General features: G+C 46.4%; 1 protein-coding gene across 1 annotated transcript in view; it reads right to left on the reverse strand.

Annotated features, from left to right (window-relative positions):
* LOC133264128 (protein-glutamine gamma-glutamyltransferase K-like) overlaps positions 1-16,129 on the reverse strand; it is a gene marked incomplete at its 5' end in the record, with an annotated part of 55,703 nt that extends 39,574 nt beyond the window's left edge. The window contains 4 exons of the mRNA XM_061444054.1: positions 3,157-3,275; positions 6,420-6,698; positions 9,705-9,884; positions 15,940-16,129. Of these exons, the coding sequence (XP_061300038.1) occupies positions 3,157-3,275; positions 6,420-6,698; positions 9,705-9,884; positions 15,940-16,129 (768 nt within the window). The remainder of the gene's footprint in view (positions 1-3,156; positions 3,276-6,419; positions 6,699-9,704; positions 9,885-15,939) is intronic.
* Positions 16,130-16,714: the final 585 nt, after the last annotated feature.

Below are 16,714 nucleotides of genomic sequence, written 5' to 3' on the forward strand. Positions count from 1 at the left end.
CCACATCATTGGGGTCAGACCCACCCCAATTTTGGGTCAAAACCCAACGATTTTGGATCCTTTTGACCATTTATGGAGTCTCCAACCCCATTATGACGTTTTCAACCCTAATTTTGAGTCAAAACCCAACGATTTTGGGTCCTTTTGACCATTTATGGAGTCTCCAACCCTATTATGACATTTTCCACCTCGATTTTGGGTCAAAACCCAACGATTTTGGGTCCTTTTGACCACTTACAGCATCTCCATCACTCGTAGACCCCGTACCACATCAATATGGGGTGTCCCCTTCCAACCCCCATTTCCACCTCCATTTTGGGTCAAAACCCAACGATTTTGGGTCCTTTTGACCATTTATGGAGTCTCCAACCCCATTATGATGTTTTCCACCTCGATTTTGGGTCAAAACCCAACGATTTTGGGTCTTCTTGACCACTTTTGAGGTCCCCAACCCCATTATGATGTTTTCCACCTCAATTTTTGGGTCAAAACCCAACGATTTTGGCTCTTTTTGACCACTTTTGAGGTTTCCAACCCCATTATGACATTTTCCACCTCCATTTTTGGGTTGAAACCCAACGATTTTGGGTCAAAACCCAACGATTTTGGGTCTTCTTGACCACTTTTGAGGTCCCCAACCCCATTATGATGTTTTCCACCTCAATTTTTGGGTCAAAACCCAACGATTTTGGGTCCTTTCGACCATTTATGGAGTCTCCAACCCCATTATGATGTTTTCCACCTCCATTTTTGGGTTGAAACCCAACGATTTTGGGTCAAAACCCAACGATTTTGGGTCTTCTTGACCACTTTTGAGGTCCCCAACCCCATTATGATGTTTGCCACCTCAATTTTTGGGTCAAAACCCAACGATTTTGGGTCCTTTTGACCATTTATGGAGTCTCCAACCCCATTATGACATTTTCCACCTCAATTTTGGGTCAAAACCCAACGATTTTGGGTCCTTTTGACCATTTATGGAGTCTCCAACCCCATTATGACGTTTTCAACCCTAATTTTGGGTCAAAACCCAACGATTTTGGGTCCTTTTGACCATTTATGGAGTCTCCAACCCCATTATGATGTTTTCCACCTCGATTTTGGGTCAAAACCCAACGATTTTGGGTCCTTTTGACCACTTACAGCATCTCCATCACTCGTAGACCCCGTACCACATCAATATGGGGTGTCCCCTTCCAACCCCCATTTCCACCTCGATTTTGGGTCAAAACCCAACGATTTTGGCTCTTTTTGACCACTTTTGAGGTCCCCAACCCCATTATGACATTTTCCACCTCAATTTTGGGTCAAAACCCAACGATTTTGGCTCTTTTTGACCACTTTTGAGGTTTCCAACCCCATTATGACATTTTCCACCTCAATTTTGGGTCAAAACCCAACGATTTTGGCTCTTTTTGACCACTTTTGAGGTTTCCAACCCCATTATGATGTTTTCCACCTTGATTTTGGGTCAAAATCCAACGATTTTGGGTCAAAACCCAACGATTTTGGCTCTTTTTGACCACTTTTGAGGTTTCCAACCCCATTATGACATTTTCCACCTCCATTTTTGGGTTGAAACCCAACGATTTTGGGTCAAAACCCAACGATTTTGGCTCTTTTTGACCACTTTTGAGGTCCCCAACCCCATTATGACATTTTCCACCTCGATTTTTGGGTTGAAACCCAACGATTTTGGGTCCTCTTGACCACTTTTGAGGTTTCCAACCCCATTATGACATTTTCCACCTCCATTTTTGGGTTGAAACCCAACGATTTTGGGTCAAAACCCAACGATTTTGGGTCTTCTTGACCACTTTTGAGGTCCCCAACCCCATTATGATGTTTTCCACCTCAATTTTTGGGTTGAAACCCAACGATTTTGGGTCAAAACCCAACGATTTTGGCTCTTTTTGACCATTTTTGAGGTTTCCAACCCCATTATGATGTTTTCCACCTCGATTTTGGGTCAAAACCCAACGATTTTGGGTCCTCTTGACCACTTTTGAGGTTTCCAACCCCATTATGACATTTTCCACCTCCATTTTTGGGTTGAAACCCAACGATTTTGGGTCAAAACCCAACGATTTTGGGTCTTCTTGACCACTTTTGAGGCCCCCAACCCCATTATGATGTTTTCCACCTCCATTTTTGGGTCAAAACCCAACGATTTTGGGTCAAAACCCAACGATTTTGGCTCTTTTTGACCACTTTTGAGGTCCCCAACCCCATTATGATGTTTTCCACCTCAATTTTTGGGTCAAAACCCAACGATTTTGGCTCTTTTTGACCACTTTTGAGGTTCCCAACCCCATTATGACATTTTCCACCTCAATTTTGGGTCAAAACCCAACGATTTTGGCTCTTTTTGACCACTTTTGAGGTTTCCAACCCCATTATGACGTTTTCCACCTCCATTTTTGGGTTGAAACCCAACGATTTTGGGTCAAAACCCAACGATTTTGGGTCTTCTTGACCACTTTTGAGGTCCCCAACCCCATTATGATGTTTTCCACCTCAATTTTTGGGCCAAAACCCAACGATTTTGGCTCTTTTTGACCACTTTTGAGGTTTCCAACCCCATTATGACATTTTCCACCTCAATTTTGGGTCAAAACCCAACGATTTTGGGTCAAAACCCAACGATTTTGGGTCCTTTTGACCACTTACAGCATCTCCATCACTCGTAGACCCCATACCACATCAATATGGGGTGTCCCCTTCCAACCCCCATTTCCACCTCGATTTTGGGTCAAAACCCAACGATTTTGGGTCCTTTTGACCATTTATGGAGTCTCCAACCCCATTATGACGTTTTCAACCTCAATTTTTGGGTCAAAACCCAACGATTTTGGGTCCTTTTGACCATTTATGGAGTCTCCAACCCTATTATGACATTTTCCACCTCCATTTTGGGTCAAAACCCAACGATTTTGGGTCCTTTTGACCACTTACAGCATCTCCATCACTCGTAGACCCCGTACCACATCAATATGGGGTTGTCCCCTTCCCACCCCCATTTCCACCCCCATTTCGGGTGGAAACGGCACGTTTTTGGGTGCGTTCGGCTCGTCTCGGTGTGCCCGCGGCGTTGAGGGCGTTTTTTGGGTGGAAAAAGGGCGTTTTTGGGTGTTTTTGGTGGGTTTTTTTTTTTACCTGCCCGTAGTTCCAGGAGCGCTCGACGATCTGGTCCTCGGTGCCGTAGAAGATGCGCCCGCTCTCGTTGAGGACGTACTCGGCCAGGTCCGACGTGGGCTCCATGAACACCGAGTCCTCTGGGGGGGGGGGGGACGGACCCATAGGGGGCTCATTGAGACCCATAGGGAACCATAGGGACACATAGGGAACCATAGAGACCCCATAGAGACCCATAGGGAACCATAGAGACCCCATAGAGACCAATAGGGACCTATAGGGACCCCATAGAGACCCCATAGGGTCTCATAGGGACCTATATCAACAGACAGAGACCCCATAGGGACCCATAGAGACCCATAGGGACCCATAGAGACCCATAGGGACCTATAGGGACACATAGAGACCTAGAGGGACTCCATAGAGACCCATAGGGACCACAAGAGATCCATAGAGACCCACAGAGACCCCATAGAGACCCCATAGGGACCCATAGAGACTCTATAGGAACCCATAGAGACCCATAGACACCCCATAGAGACCCATAGACACCCATAGAGACCTATAGAGACCTATAGAGGCCCATAGAAAGCCCATAGAGAGTCATAGAGACCCCAAAGCCTCCTTTTTGCTCCAAACTGCCCTTTTTCACCCCAAAAATGCCCTTTTCCCCCAAAAATGCCCCTTTTTTGCCCAAATCTGCCCTTTTTTCCCTCCAAAAATGCCCCTTTTTTCCCCAAATCTGCCTTTTTTTCACCCCAAAAGCCCTTTTTTGCCCAAAAACACCCTTTTTCCCCAAAAAATGCCCCTTTTTTGCCCAAATCTGCCCCTTTTTCACCCAAAAAGCCCTTTTTTTGCCCCAAAATGCCCCTTTTTTTGCCCAAATCTGCCCTTTTTTCACCCCAAAAGCCCTTTTTTGCTCAAAAATGCCCTTTTCTCACCCAAAAAGCTTTTTTTTCCCAAATCTGCCCTTTTTTCACCCAAAAAGCCCTTTTTTGCCCAAAAATGCCCTTTTTCACCCAAAATGCCCCTTTTTTTGCCCAAATCTGCCCTTTTCCCCCCCAAAATGCCCCTTTTTTGCCCAAATCTGCCCTTTTTCACCCAAAAAGCCCCTTTTTTTGCCCCAAAACGCCCTTTTCCCCCCAAAATGCCCCTTTTTTTGCCCAAATCTGCCCTTTTTTCACCCAAAAACCCCTTTTCCCCAAATAAATGCCCCTTTTCCCCAAAAAATGCCCTTTTTTTTGCCCAAATCTGCCCTTTTTTCACCCAAAAAGACCTTTTTTGCCCCAAAAATGGCCCTTTTTTGCCCAAAAACGCCCTTTTTTCACCCAAAAAGCCTTTTTTTGCCCAAAAATGCCCTTTTTTACCCAAAAATGCCCTTTTTTACCCAAAAATGCCCTTTTTTTTCACCCAAAAAGCCCTTTTTTGCCAAAAAAAGCCCTTTCCTTTTTTGCCCAAAAAAGCCCTTTTTCCCCCCAAAATGCCACTTTTTTTTCCCAAATCCTCCCTTTTTTCACCCAAAAAGCCTTTTTTTGCCCAAAAATGCCCTTTTTTACCCAAAAATGCTTTTTTTGCCCAAAAACGCCCTTTTTGCCCAAAAACGCCCTTTTTTCGCCCAAAAACGCCCCTTTTTTTTGCCCAAATCCGCCCTTTTTTCACCCAAAAAGACCTTTTTTCCCCAAAAATGGCCCTTTTTTGCCCAAAAACGCCCTTTTTTCACCCAAAAAGCCTTTTTTCACCCAAAAAGCCCTTTTTTCCCCAAAAACGCCCTTTTTTTCACCCAAAAAGCCCTTTTCCCCCAAAAATGCCCCTTTTTTTTCCCAAATCCGACCTTTTTTCACCCAAAAACCCTTTTTCACCCCAAAATGCCCCTTTTTTGCCCAAATCTGCCCTTTTTTCACCCAAAAAGCCCTTTTTTGCTCAAAAATGCCCTTTTTTCACCCAAAAATGCCCTTTTTTCACCCAAAAAGCTTTTTTTTCCCAAATCTGCCTTTTCCCAAAAAAAAAGCCCTCTTTTTTTGCCCAAATCTGCCCTTTTATCACCCAAAAATCCCTTTTCCCCCAAAAAATGCCCCTTTCCCCCCCCAAAATGCCCCTTTTTTTGCCCAAATCCGCCCTTTTTTCACCAAAAAGACCTTTTTTGCCCAAAAATGGCCCTTTTTTGCCCCAAAACGCCCTTTTTTTTCACCCAAAAAGCCCTTTTCCCCCAAAAATGCCCCTTTTTTTGCCCAAATCCGACCTTTTTTCACCCAAAAAGACCTTTTTTGCCCAAAAATGGCCCTTTTTTGCCCAAAAACGCCCTTTTTTCACCCAAAAAGCCTTTTTTTGCCCAAAAATGCCCTTTTTTACCCAAAAATGCCCTTTTTTTCACCCAAAAACGCCCTTTTTCCCCAAAAAAAGCCCCTTTTTGCCCAAATCTGCCCTTTTTCCCTCCAAAAATGCCCCTTTTTTTCCCAAATCTGCCCTTTTTTCACCCAAAAAGCCCTTTTTTGCCCCAAAAAGCCCTTTTTTTCACCCCAAAAGCCCTTTTTTGCCCAAAAACACCCTTTTTCCCCAAAAAATGCCCCTTTTTTGCCCAAATCTGCCCTTTTTTCACCCAAAAAGCCCTTTTTTTGCCCCAAAATGCCCCTTTTTTTGCCCAAATCTGCCTTTTTTTCACCCAAAAAGCCCTTTTTCCCCAAAAATGCCCCTTTTTTTCTTCCCAAATCCGCCCTTTTTTCACCCAAAAAGACCTTTTTTCCCCAAAAATGGCCCTTTTTTGCCCAAAACCGCCCTTTTTTCACCCAAAAAGCCTTTTTTTGCCCAAAAATGCCCTTTTTTACCCAAAAATGCCCTTTTTTTCACCCAAAAAGCCCTTTTTTGCCAAAAAAAGCCCTCTCCTTTTTTGCCCAAAAAAGCCCTTTTTCCCCCCAAAATGCCCCTTTTTTTTCCCAAATCTGCCCTTTTTTCACCCAAAAACACCTTTTTTGCCCCAAAAATGGCCCTTTTTTGCCCCAAAACGCCCTTTTTTCACCCAAAAAGCCTTTTTTTGCCCCAAAATGCCCTTTTTTACCCAAAAATGCCCTTTTTTACCCAAAAATGCCCTTTTTTTTCACCCAAAAAGCCCTTTTTTGCCAAAAAAAGCCCTTTCCTTTTTTGCCCAAAAAAGCCCTTTTTCCCCCCAAAATGCCCCTTTTTTTTCCCAAATCCTCCCTTTTTTGCCCAAAAACGCCCTTTTTTCACCCAAAAAGCCCCTTTTTTTTGCCCAAAAATGCCCTTTTTCGCCCCAAGAAGCGGTCTCTCACCGGGGCACCAGGGGTTGAAGAGGATGATGACGTCATTGCGCTCGTCGAAGGGCGCCGCGTACTCCCCGCCCTCCTGGGTGCGCGTGCGCACGCTCAGCCGGTAGCGGCCAATGGGGGCGTGGGGCGGGGCCGTGACGCGGAGGCGGAGGGCGTGGCCTCCGCTTGGCTCCGCCCCCTCCTCCTCCTCCCCCTCCTCCTCCTCCGCCGTCCAACCGGTGGCCGAGCTCTCGCCCAATGGGATGAGGACGTGAGTGCCCTTGGCCACCTGGGGGGTGGGGCCTGCGGCGTGACGTCATGGCGGCGGGAAAAAAAAAAGGGGGGGGGAGGGGACGGAGGGAGGAAAAGGCGGGAAAAACGTCAAAAAAAAACAGGGAAAAAACGCGGGAAAACGACCAAAAAAAGGCGGGGAAACGACAGAAAGGGCGGGGAAATGACAAAAAGGGCGGGGAAATGACAAAAGGGGCGGGGAAATGACAGAAAGGGCGGGGAAATGTCAAAAGGGCGGGGAAAAGATGGGGAGAAGGCGGGAAAGCATTAAAAGAGCGGGAAAATGATGAGGAAAAGGCGGGAAAATGTTAAAAAGGCGGGGAAATGGTGAGGAGAAGGCGGGAAAGCATTAAAAGAGCGGGAAAATGATGGGGAAAAGGCGGGAAAATGTTAAAAAGGCGGGGAAATGGTGAGGAGAAGGCGGGGAAGCATTAAAAGAGCGGGAAAATGATGGGGAAAAGGCGGGAAAATGTTAAAAAGGCGGGGAATGATGCAAAAAAGGAGGGAAAAAAGGTAAAAAAAAGAAGCGGGAAAACGTCAAAAAGGGCGGGGAAAAGGAAGAAAAGGGCGGGGAAAAGATGGGAAAAAAGGTGGGAAAGCATTAAAAGAGCGGTAAAATGATGGGAAACAGGCGGGAAAAAGCTAAGAAAGGGCGGGAAAATTATGGAAAACAGGCGGGAAAAAGCTAAGAAAGGGCGGGAAAATGATGGGAAACAGGTGGGAAAAAGCAAAGAAAGGGCGGGAATGTGATGGGAAAAAGGCGGGAAATCATTAAAAAGAGTGGGGAAATGACGCGAAAATGGCGGGAAAAATTTAAAAGGGTGTGGAAAAGGTGAGAAAAAGCTAAGAAAGGGCGGGAACGTGCTGGGAAAAGGCGGGAAAACGTTGAAAGGGCAGGGAAATGATGGGAAACAGGCGGGAAAAGGTTAAAAGGGCGGGAAAACGACATCAAAAAGGCGGGAAAACATTACAAGGGCGGGAAAACGATGGGAAAAAGGCGGGAAAACATTAAAAGGGCGGGAAAATGATGGGAAACAGGCGTGAAAAAGTTAAGAAAGGGCGGGAACATGATGGGAAAAAGGCGGGAAAACATTAAAAGGGTGGGAAAAATATGGGAAACAGGCAGGAAAAAGCTAAGAAAGGGCGGGAAAAAGATGGGAAACAGGCGGGAAAAGGTTAAAAGGATGGGAAAAAGATGGGAAACAGGCGGGAAAACGTTAAAAGGGCGGGATAACGATGGGAAACAGGCGGGAAAAAGCAAAAAGTGCAGGAAACTTATGGCAAAAAGCTGGGAAAAGGTTAAAAAGGTGGGGAAAAGCTAAGAAAGGGTGGGAACATGAAGGAAAAAAAGCGGGAAAACGTTAAAAGGGTGGGAAAAATATGGGAAACAGGCGGGAAAAAGCTAAGAAAGGGCGGGAAAAAGATGGGAAACAGGCGGGAAAAGGTTAAAAGGGCGGGAAAATGATGGGAAACAGGCGGGAAAACGTTAAAAGGGCGGGAAAACGATGGGAAACAGGCGGGAAAAGGTTAAAAGCGGGAAAATAAGGGAAACAGGCAGGAAAAAGCTAAGAAAGGGCGGGAAAACGATGGGAAAAGGGCGGGAACAGGTTAAAAGGGTGGGAAAATGATGGGAAACAGGCGGGAAAAGGTTAAAAGGGCGGGAAAAAGATGGGAAACAGGCGGGAAAAAGGTAAGAAAGGGTGGGAAAACGATGGGAAACAGGCGGGAAAAAGCTAAAAGTGCAGGAAACTTATGGGAAAAAGGCGGGAAAAGGTTGAAAGGGCGGGAAAAAGCAAAGAAAGGGTGGGAACATGATGGAAAAAAGGCGGGAAAACGTTAAAATGGTGGGAAAAATATGGGAAAGAGGCGGGAAAAAGCTAAGAAAGGGCGGGAAAAATATGGGAAACAGGCGGGAAAAGGTTAAAAGGGCGGGAAAATGATGGGAAACAGGCGGGAAAAAGCAAAAAGTGCAGGAAACTTAATGCAAAAAGGCGGGAAAAGGTTGAAAGGGCGGGAAAACGATGGGAAACAGGCGGGAAAAAGCTAAAAGTGCAGGAAACTTATGGGAAAAAGGTGGGAAAAAGCTAAGAAAGGGTGGGAACATGATGGAAAAAAGCGGGAAAACGTTAAAAGGGCGGGAAAAATATGGGAAACAGGCGGGAAAAAGCTAAGAAAGGGTGGGAAAAATATGGGAAACCGGCGGGAAAAGGTTAAAAGGCGGGAAAATGATGGGAAACAGGCAGGAAAAAGCTAAGAAAAGGCGGGAATGTGATGGGAAAAGGGCGGGAACAGGTTAAAAGGGCGGGAAAACGATGGGAAACAGGCGGGAAAAAGCAAAAAGTGCAGGAAACTTATGGGAAAAAGGCGGGAAAAGGTTGAAAGGGCGGGAAACCGATGGGAAACAGGCGGGAAAAAGCTAAAAGTGCAGGAAACTTATGGGAAAAAGGCGGGAAAAGGTTAAAAAGGTGGGGAAAAGCTAAGAAAGGGTGGGAACATGATGGAAAAAAAATATGGGAAAACGTCAAAAAGGGCGGGAAAAATATGGGAAACAGGCGGGAAAAGGTTAAAAGGGTGGGAAAACGATGGGAAACAGGCGGGAAAAGGTTAAAAGGGCGGGAAAACGATGAGAAACAGGCGGGAAAAAGCTAAGAAAGGGTGGGAAAAATATGGGAAACCGGTGGGAAAAGGTTAAAAGGGCGGGAAAATGATGGGAAACAGGCGGGAAAACGTTAAAAGGGCGGGAAAATAAGGGAAACAGGCAGGAAAAAGCTAAGAAAGGGCGGGAAACCGATGGGAAACAGGCGGGAAAAAGCAAAAAAGTGCAGGAAACTTATGGCAAAAAAGGCGGGAAACGGCTGGGAAAAAGGCGGGAAACCGTGAAAAAGGCGGGGAAATGACGCAAAAAAGGCGGGAAAACTCGAAAAGAGCATGGAAATGCCGGGAAATGCCGGGAAATGCCGGGAAATGCCGGGAAAAAGGCATTTCCCCCCCTCCCCCACCTCTTTTCCCCCCCCATACCCAAGGTGAGCTCCAGGCAGAGGCCGTCGCGGTCGCGGTCGAGGGGGCGGGGCAGGAGGAGGCGCACGGCGAAGCCCTGCCCCCGCCGCAGCACCGGCACCGGCGCCCGGAAGTCGGCCGTGTGGTGGGCGGCGGCGTCCCGCGGGCAGCCAATGGCGAGGCCCCGCGGCACCAGCTGCCCTGAGGGGATTGGAGGGGGAGGAGGGGTCAGCGGGGTCAGAGGGCGGGGGGATGGATGGGGGGGAAGGGACCCAGAATGGATGGAAATGGACCCGAAATGGACAGAAATGGACCCAAAATGGATGAAAAATGGATGGAAATGGACCCAAAATGGACAGAAATGGACCCAAAATGGACATGAATGGAGCCAAAATGGACAAAAATGGACCCAAAATGGATGAAAATGGACCCAAAATGGATGAAAATGGACCCAAAATGGACAGAAATGGATGAAAAATGGACATGAATGGACCCAAAATGGATGGAAATGGACGAAAAATGGATGGGAATGGACCCGAAATGGACATAAAAGGACCTAAAATGGATGGGAATGGACCCAAAATGGATGGGAATGGACCCAAAATGGACAAAAATGGACCCAAAATGGATGGAAATGGACCCAAAATGGACATAAATGGATGAAAAATGGATGGGAATGGACCCAAAATGGACATAAATGGACCCTAAATGGATGGGAATGGACCCAAAATGGACATAAATGTACCGAAAATGGACATAAATGGACGAAAAATGGACATAAATGTGCCCAAAATGGACTGAAATGGACCTAAAAGGGGGTCCCGCGGGCAGCCAATGGCGAGGCCCCGCGGCACCAGCTGCCCTGAGGGGATTGGAGGGGGAGGAGGGGTCAGCGGGGTCAGAGGGCGGGGGGATGGATGGGGGGGAAGGGACCCAGAATGGATGGGAATGGACCCGAAATGGACAGAAATGGACCCAAAATGGACATGAATGGACCCAAAATGGATGAAAAATGGATGGAAATGGACCCAAAATGGACAGAAATGGACCCAAAATGGATGAAAATGGACCCAAAATGGACAGAAATGGATGAAAAATGGACATGAATGGACCCAAAATGGATGGAAATGGACGAAAAATGGATGGGAATGGACCCGAAATGGACATAAATGGACCCAAAATGGATGGGAATGGACCCAAAATGGACATAAATGCACCCAAAATGGACATAAATGGACCCAAAATGGACATAAATGGATGAAAAATGGATGGGAATGGACCCAAAATGGACATAAATGGACCCAAAATGGACATAAATGGAGCCAAAATGGACAAAAATGGACCCAAAATGGATGAAAATGGACCCAAAATGGACAAAAATGGACCCAAAATGGATGAAAATGGACCCAAAATGGATGAAAATGGACCCAAAATGGACAGAAATGGATGAAAAATGGACATGAATGGACCCAAAATGGATGGAAATGGACGAAAAATGGATGGGAATGGACCCGAAATGGACATAAATGGACCCAAAATGGATGGGAATGGACCCAAAATGGACATAAATGCACCCAAAATGGACATAAATGGACCCAAAATGGACATAAATGGATGAAAAATGGATGGGAATGGACCCAAAATGGACATAAATGGACCCAAAATGGACATAAATGGAGCCAAAATGGACAAAAATGGACCCAAAATGGATGAAAATGGACCCAAAATGGACAAAAATGGACCCAAAATGGACATGAATGGAGCCAAAATGGACAAAAATGGACCCAAAATGGATGAAAATGGACCCAAAATGGATGAAAATGGACCCAAAATGGACAAAAATGGACCCAAAATGGACATGAATGGAGCCAAAATGGACAAAAATGGACCCAAAATGGATGAAAATGGACCCAAAATGGACAAAAATGGACCCAAAATGGACATGAATGGAGCCAAAATGGACAAAAATGGACCCAAAATGGATGAAAATGGACCCAAAATGGATGAAAATGGACCCAAAATGGATGAAAATGGACCCAAAATGGACAGAAATGGATGAAAAATGGACATGAATGGACCCAAAATGGATGGAAATGGACAAAAAATGGATGGGAATGGACCCGAAATGGACATAAAAGGACCTAAAATGGATGGGAATGGACCCAAAATGGATGGGAATGGACCCAAAATGGACAAAAATGGACCCAAAATGGATGGAAATGGACCCAAAATGGACGTAAATGGATGAAAAATGGATGGGAATGGACCCAAAATGGACATAAATGGACCCTAAATGGATGGGAATGGACCCAAAATGGACATAAATGTACCGAAAATGGACATAAATGGACGAAAAATGGACATAAATGTGCCCAAAATGGACTGAAATGGACCTAAAAGGGGGTCCCGCGGGCAGCCAATGGCGAGGCCCCGCGGCACCAGCTGCCCTGAGGGGATTGGAGGGGGAGGAGGGGTCAGCGGGGTCAGAGGGGTCAGAGGGGGGGGGAATGGATGGGGGGGAAGGGACCCAGAATGGATGGAAATGGACCCGAAATGGACAGAAATGGACCCAAAATGGATGAAAAATGGATGGAAATGGACCCAAAATGGACAAAAATGAACCCAAAATGGACAGAAATGGACCCAAAATGGACATAAATGGATGAAAAATGGATGGGAATGGACCCAAAACGGATAAGAATGGACCCAAAATGGACATAAATGGACCCAAAATGGATGAAAATGGACCCAAAATGGACAAAAATGGACCCAAAATGGATGGGAATGGACCCAAAATAGACATAAATGGACCCAAAATGGACGAAAAATGGACGAAAAATGGACATAAATGGACCCAAAATGGACATAAATGGACCCTAAATGGACGTAAATGGACCCAAAATGGACAAAAATGGATGAAAAATGGATGGGAATGGACCCAAAATGGACATAAATGGACCCTAAATGGACATAAAATGACCTAAAATGGATGGAAATGGACCCAAAATGGATGGAAATGGACAAAAAATGGACATAAATGGATGAAAAATGGATGGGAATGGACCCAAAATGGACATAAATGGACCCTAAATGGACATAAAATGACCTAAAATGGATGGAAATGGACAAAAAATGGATGAAAATGGACCCAAAATGGACAGAAATGGATGAAAAATGGACATGAATGGACCCAAAATGGATGGAAATGGACAAAAAATGGATGGGAATGGACCCAAAATGGACATAAATGGACCCAAAATGGATGAAAAATGGATGGAAATGGACCCAAAATGGACAGAAATGGACAAAAAATGGATGAGAATAGACCCAAAATGGATGAGAATGGACCCAAAATGGATGAGAATGGACCCAAAATGGACATAAATGGACCCAAAATGGACATAAATGGACAAAAAATCGATGAGAATGGACCCAAAATGGACATAAATGGACAAAAAATGGACATGAATGGACCCAAAATGAACATAAATGGACAAAAAATGGACATAAATGGACATAAATGGACATAAATGGACCCAAAATGGATGAAAATTGACCCAAAATGGATGGAAACGGACAAAAAAATGGATGGGAATGAACCCAAAATGGACATAAATGGTCGGAAAATGGACATAAATGGACCCAAAATGGATGGGAATGGACCTAAAATGGACATAAATGGACCCAAAATGGATGAAAATTGACCCAAAATGGCCATAAATGGACCCAAAATGGAGGGGAATGGACCCAAAACGGACAAAAATGGACTCAAAATGGATCAAAATGGACCTAAAATCGCATAAATGGGCCCAAAATGGGCAAAAATGGTCCAAGAAGAATGTAAATGGGGCTAAAAAGGGGGAATTTGGGTCCAAAAGAGGGAATTTGGGGCCAAAAAAGGGGAATTTGGGGCAAAAAGTGGGAATTTGGAGCCAAAAAGGTGAAATATGGGGCCAAAAATGGGAATTTGGGGGAAAAAAATGGAATTTTGGTGCCAAAAAGGCAGGAATTTGGTGCCAAAAAAAGGGAATTTGGGGCCATAAAGTGGGAATTTAGGGCCATAAAGAGGGAATTTGGGGCCAAAAAGTGGGAATTTGGGCAAAAAAGTGGGAATTTGGGGTGAAAAAGGAGGAATTTGGGGCAAAAAAGTGGGAATTTGGGGTGAAAAAGGAGGAATTTGGGGCAAAAAAGTGGGAATTTGGGGTGAAAAAGGAGGAATTTGGGGCAAAAAAGTGGGAATTTTGGGTCCAAAAAGGGGAATTTGGAGATAAAAAGGGGAAATTTGGGGCCAAAAAAAGGAATCTGGGGCCAAAACGGAGGAATTTGGGGTCAAAAAGGGGAATTTGGGGCAAGAGGGTAATTTGGGGCCAAAAAGTGGGAATTTGGGTCCAAAAAGTGGGAATTTGGGGCCCAAAAGGGGAAATTTGGAGCCAAAAAAGGGGGAATTTGGGTCCAAAGAGGGGGAATTTGGGGCAAAAAAGAGGGAATTCAGGTTAAAAGGTAGGAATTAGGGGCAAAAAAGAGGAATTTGGGGGAAAAAAGGGGGAATTTGGGGCCCAAAGAGGGAATTTGGGTCCAAAGGGGGAATTTTGGGCCCAAAAGGGGGAATTTGGGGCAAAAAAAGTGGGAATTTGGGGAAAAAGGGGGAATTTGGGGCCAAAAGGGAGGAATTTGTGTCCAGAAATGGGAATTTGGGGCAAAAAAGGGGGAATTTGGGGCCAAAAGGGGGAATTTGGGGCCAAAAAGTGGGTATTTGGAGCCCAAAAGGGGAAATATGGGGCCAGAAAGGGGAATTGGGGGGGGGGGGAATGGAATTTTGGGGCCAAAAACTAGAAATTTGGCTTCAAAAAATGGGAAATTTGGGCCAAAAAGGTGGGAATTTGGGTCAGAAAGAGGGAGTTTGGGGTCAAAAAGGGGGAATTTGGGGCTAAAAAGGAGAAATTTGTGTCCAGAAATGGGAATTTGGGGCAAAAAAAAGTGGAAATTTGGTCCAAAAAGGGGAAATTTTGGGCCAAAAAGGGGAATTTTGGGTCAAGAAAGTGGGAATTTGGGGCTAAAAAGGAGAAATTTGGGCAAAAAAGGGGAAATTTGGGGCCAGAAGTGGGAATTTGGGTCCAAAAAGTGGGAATTTGGGCAAAAAAGTGGAAATTTGGGGTCAAAAAGGGGGAATTTGGGGCCAAAAAGGAGAAATTTGTGTCCAGAAATGGGAATTTGGGGCAAAATAAATGGTGGGAATTTGGGGCAAAAAGGGAGGAATTTGGGACAAAAAAAAAAGTGGGAATTTGGGGAAAAAGGGGAAATTTGGGGGCCAAAAATGGGAATTTTGGGCCAAGAAAGCGGGAATTTGGGGCCAAAAAGGAGAAATTTGGCTCCAAAACATGGGAAATTTGGGCCAAAAAGTGGGAATTTTGGGTCTGAAAGAGGGAATTTGGGTCAAAAATGGAGAATTTGGGACAAAAAGTGGGAATTTGGGGCTAAAAAGGGGGAATTTGGGGCAAAAAAAGTGGGAATTTGGGGCTAAAAAGTGGGAATTTGGGGCCAAAAAGGAGAAATTTGGCTGCAAAAATGGGAATTTTGAGAAAAAAAAAGTGGGAATTTGGGTCAGAAAGGGGAAATTTGAGGCCAAAAAGGGGGAAATTGGGTCAAAAAGAGGAATTTGGGGCCAAAAAGGGTGAATTTGGGGCAAAAAAAGGTGGAAATTCCGGGGGAAAGGAGGAATTTGGGGCCAAAAATGGGAATTTTGAGCAAAAAGTGGGAATTTGGTCCAAAAAGGGGAAATTTGGGTCCAAAAATGTGAATTTTGTGTCAAGAAAGCGGGAATTTGGGGATAAAAAGGGGGAATTTGGGGCTAAAAAGTGAGAATTTGGGGCTAGAAAGTGTGAATTTGGGGCCAAAAAGTGGGAATTTGGGGCTAAAAAGTGAGAATTTGGGGCTAAAAAGTGAGAATTTGGGGCTTAAAAGTGAGAATTTGGGGCTAGAAAGTGAGAATTTGGGGCCAAAAAGTGGGAATTTGGGGCTAAAAAGTGAGAATTTGGGGCTAAAATGTGAGAATTTGGGGCTTAAAATTGGGAATTTGGGGCTAAAAAGTGAGAATTCATGTCTAAAAGTGGGACTTGGGATGGGTATTATGGGATGCCCCCCCCCCCCCCCCCCCCCCCGAAAAGGTCCCGCAGGCTTCACTACTCCCAACGCCCCCCTCCTAGGCCCCAACAGCTCCTATGGCCCTGAGGCTTGACTACTCCCAACGCGCACTGACCAGGCCGCGGGGCCTGCAGGCCGCGCCGAGCCGGGGCCTCGCGTGAGTCGGGCTCCCAGGGCCCCGCGGAGGAGCGGCCGCAGCAGGGCCCGCAGCAGCGGCACAGGCGGCGCCAGAGGCTGCCCCGGGGCCTGGGCCCCGCCTCCGGGGCCTCCCGAGCTCGGAGGCTGGCGGCGGCCCAGCGGCCTGGGTCCCGCCGGGGTCGGAGGCCGCCATTGAGCTGAGGGAGGGAAGGAACAGAGAGAGGTAAAGGGGGAAATGGGGTCTCTATGGGGGATATGGGGGGTCTGTGGGGGTCTATGGGGTCTCTATGGGGGTCTATGGGGATCTATGGGGTGTCTATGGGGGTCTGTGGGGGGATATGGGGTTCTATGGGGGGTCTGTGGGGCTCTATGGGGGTCTGTGGGGGTCTATGGGGGGGATATGGGGGTCTGTGGGGGTCTATGGGGGGCTGTGGGGGTCTGTGGGGGTCTCTGGGGGGCTATGGGGGTCTGCGGGGCTCTATGGGGTCTCTATGGGGGTCTATGGGGGTCTACGGGGTGTCTATGGGGGTCTGTGGGGGGGATATGGGGGTCTATGGGGGGTCTGTGGGGCTCTATGGGGGTCTATGGGGGGGCTATGGGGGTCTGCGGGGCTCTATGGGGTCTCTATGGGGGTCTATGGGGCTCTATGGGGGTCTGTGGGGGGCTGTGGGGGTCTATGAGGGTCTATGGGGTCTCTATGGGGGTCTGTGGGGGTCTGTGGGGGGTCTATGGGGGGCTGTGGGGGTCTATGG

Source organism: Pezoporus flaviventris, unplaced genomic scaffold (assembly GCF_033815535.1).
Source record: "Pezoporus flaviventris isolate CSIRO_AGI_PZ_B2104156 unplaced genomic scaffold, CSIRO_AGI_Pfla_v1 ptg000637l, whole genome shotgun sequence".
Taxonomy (NCBI): domain Eukaryota; kingdom Metazoa; phylum Chordata; class Aves; order Psittaciformes; family Psittacidae; genus Pezoporus; species Pezoporus flaviventris.